The following is a 3342-nucleotide window of genomic DNA, read 5'->3' on the forward strand; positions in this document are numbered from 1 at the left end:
AACTATTTCTCACCAAAAATACTTTTTTTAAAAGTACTTTTGAGAAAAGCACTTTTCAAAATAAAGTGGTTTTAGAAGCTTGGCCAAACGGGCTATACGTCTTAGTTAGGATCGGCTATGTGAATATTCACCAACCACGTTTCCATTTAAATTCATCTGACTGGAATGATAAACAAAAAGAAACAGAATGCTACAGCAGATGCAATGTTCAACAAAATAAACTGAAATTCCAGCAAGGTAATCAAGATTAACCAACATCAACATGTATTTTAAGGAACATCCCTAGGCCAACTATATGGAGACATAACCATAAAACAGATAATTAAGATTTTGTATCAGTATAACTAAAATGATAGACATAACCATAAAGCAGAATCATTTATGTAATATAAGCTCAATGTGAATTGAAGACACAATAATCAGTCTCTGTAAAATGTGAACATTTATATTTCAGTTCCTTGATGGAAAGCCCAGTAATACATCATTAAAGGGACACAGAATTATACCCTAAGAACAGACAAATAAAATTCAAATCCTCCATAATTTTTTTATCATATGAGTTGATTTTTGGTGACACAAAATATAAAAGAACAGTCCCTACTGACATTTTGGTAGTAGCTTTGTTCACATTTTTGAAGGCTTTGGAAAAATGTCAGGTGTGAATTTCTGTGCTGCACTTATGCTGCCCTTAATTTTCATTGCACCCCTGCATCAAAATCCATTCGAAAATCACAAATTATCAAAAAGCTCGAAACTTTAAAAGATCAAAAAGTTGCGAAAAAAAACTGAAAAGGATAAATAGAAGGATAATAATACCTCATAAAAGCAATTTGGGGGTTCATTTTTCCAGTGGCAATCTTCACAAAATCATCATCCTTAAATGAAAAGGTTGCATCGGGTTTCCCACCCTCGTATGGCCCTAAATTCCCAATTAACCAAATATCCAAATTCAATCCCGGATCCATACAATTTAAAGCGATCAGTAACAAGTAGCTAACAATTTCACTCTCAATTTCTATATTAGCTGGAATCGACTATATAAATCCTCTAAAACTATTTCTATTTATTCGGATTCATTTCATTTAAATACTCGATAATAGAAAGGAAGAAGAAAAAAAGGCCCAACCTTCCTTACAGTCTCCTTTCTTCAGATCAACAACATACACCTTCTCATTGAATCCAATTTTCTGCATATCAAAATTTTTTTTTAAAAAAATCATCAAATTAAGGAAAATAAAAAAATTATATATACAGGCATGTAAAATTAGGGAAAAGGGGGGAATTTACCTTAGGGGCGATGTTGATTTGGTAAACGAGGCCAATATTTTTGATGAGTGCCTTGCCAGCATCAGTAGTGAGATGAAGTTTCATTTGCTCAAATATAGCATCGGATTTCAACTGAGAGGAATTGTCCGCCATAGCTACTGCTACTATTTGCAACAAATAAGTTCAAGAGCAAAATACAAGAAATTTATGGCTTAGGGAAAGAGAAATATATAGAGTAGATCATTAATGGGCATTAAAGTGGCAGCTGCAATTTTGGAAATTGGTGGAAAAGATAAAAATAAATATTGCAGTTTTGGTTAGCAAACGAAGAGGAGATGGCAAAGGAGTGCATGATTAGTCATGGTGTGGACACGCAATTCAACGTGGGAGATTAGGATGACGTACTTGCAAAGAATTATGGCTTTACGCGCTTATAGTTTCTAACTTTTGCTTACTCGCTTTTTCGTGAAGCCAAGTGTGAAGAGAAAGGCAATTCTCTGCGTTGAGACCCGCGAGTTATTATTTACATGAGGTACCTGCTTCTGGGACTGATAATGAACGAGCCCCAAATTTTTCCTTTTCAAGGAAAATAAATCGTAACGAGGAAAAAAAGGATAAATCTACATATAATAAAATGAGAGGCAAAAACACTAGGGGTGTTCACGGTTTGACAGAAAATCGAATCAAATCGATTAAATAAACCGATATTTTTTTCTGATTTGCATTGGTTTTGATTTTAAATTTTAAAAATCGATAATATTTGGTTTGATTTTGATTCTATCTTAAAAAACCGAAAAATAAACCGAACCAAAGCGACTAATGATATACAAAATTTAATAATTATTTATATACAATATAATATCTTTTTGTAAATAATTTTAAATATTTTATGCATTTTAATTGTTATTTTGAATTTTGGTTTATCCTTTTATATCTTAAAAGATTGTCTAAGCCCAAAACAATGGGACTCGACCAATTTCCTTTTCATTAAGAGACTCTAATTCTCTAACCCTCCGCACATACTTTTGCCTAACAGAACAGTTAAAAAAAAAAACCACCACAAGAGTAAAGAAAGCAAATTCAAATTGCAAGACAACAATGGCTAAAGCTTGAGAAAGCAAACTTTTAATTTGTTTTTTGTTCATTCTTTTCATATAAACAGGTAAATAAACTTTCAGTTCTGAAAAAAATATATAAAAAAGCATAAATTTAGCAAATTATTTTCAGATTGCTGTCTAGCGTTGTTTTACTATATCGACTTATCATTAGCTTACTAAGAACCGAAAAATCGAACCAAACCGAACCAAACCAACAACAATCAAACTGATGGTTTGTATTTAATTTGGTTTGGTTTTGGTTTTAAAATTTTAAAAACCGATTAAATTGGTTTGGTTTTGGTTTTAATCAAAAATCGACCAAACCGAACCGTGAACACCCCTAAAAAACACCATACAAGTAGCATTGTTAAGACAAAATAAACTACTCCCTCCATTCCATTTTATGTGAACCTATTTTCTTTTTTGTCCGTTCCAAAAAAAATGACCACTTTTTAAATTTGAAAATAATTTAGCTTAAACTTACAATTCTACCCTTAATGAGAACCTTTTATAACCACACAAATACTCTAGGCCCCTTTTTGATTTGTTTAGGACCACAAGTTTCAAAAGTCTTCATTTTTTCTTAAGCTCCGTGCCCAGTCAAACAGGTTCACATAAATTTGAACGGAGGGAGTACATTTCTAACTAAAAAATCCTTTTGAATTTTAAATTTTAAATTAATTGGTTACTCAATTTGAATTGATAAACTATCGATATTTTATAATTATGTATAATAAAAAATAAAAATATTATTAAAAAACTACCCATTCCAATTGAGGAGTAATTTCAAGTTAAAGTTTTAAAATTATTTTAAAATAAAAACAAAAACAAAAAAAATACCGATTTAAATTGGGGAATTGTTTTTTATTTTAAAATAATTTCAAAATTCCAAATTTGTAAACTCAAAGAGAATAACTAACTATTAACATACATAATACATAATTTAATTTTTTTATAAATTTTATTTAAAAAAGAAGCT

The 3342-nt window shown here is 30.5% G+C and overlaps 1 protein-coding gene across 1 annotated transcript; it reads right to left on the bottom strand.

Moving 5' to 3' along the window:
- LOC109224979 (non-specific lipid-transfer protein-like 1) lies at positions 405 to 1608 on the bottom strand. The gene is made up of 4 exons (XM_019389563.1): positions 1288 to 1608; positions 1127 to 1187; positions 817 to 919; positions 405 to 706 (listed from the first exon to the last, which is right to left on the bottom strand). The coding sequence occupies exons 1-4, from the start codon at positions 1417 to 1419 to the stop codon at positions 625 to 627; spliced, it is 378 nt and encodes a 125-aa protein (XP_019245108.1). The 5' UTR covers positions 1420 to 1608; the 3' UTR covers positions 405 to 624.

This window comes from Nicotiana attenuata, chromosome 4 (genome assembly GCF_001879085.1).
Source record: "Nicotiana attenuata strain UT chromosome 4, NIATTr2, whole genome shotgun sequence".
NCBI classification, from domain to species: domain Eukaryota; kingdom Viridiplantae; phylum Streptophyta; class Magnoliopsida; order Solanales; family Solanaceae; genus Nicotiana; species Nicotiana attenuata.

Bases quoted from the DNA above. Each gene is read 5' to 3' on its own strand.
- LOC109224979 (XM_019389563.1), bottom strand. From the start codon at position 1,419: ATGGCGGACAATTCCTCTCAGTTGAAATCCGATGCTATATTTGAGCAA. The intron at 920-1,126 runs GTTGGGCCTTTT...TTGGGAATTTAG, and splicing joins GAAAGGAGACTGTAAGGAAG to GGCCATACGAGGGTGGGAAA. The intron at 707-816 runs GTATTATTATCC...ATTTTGATGCAG, and splicing joins CCCCAAATTGCTTTTATGAG to GGGTGCAATGAAAATTAAGG.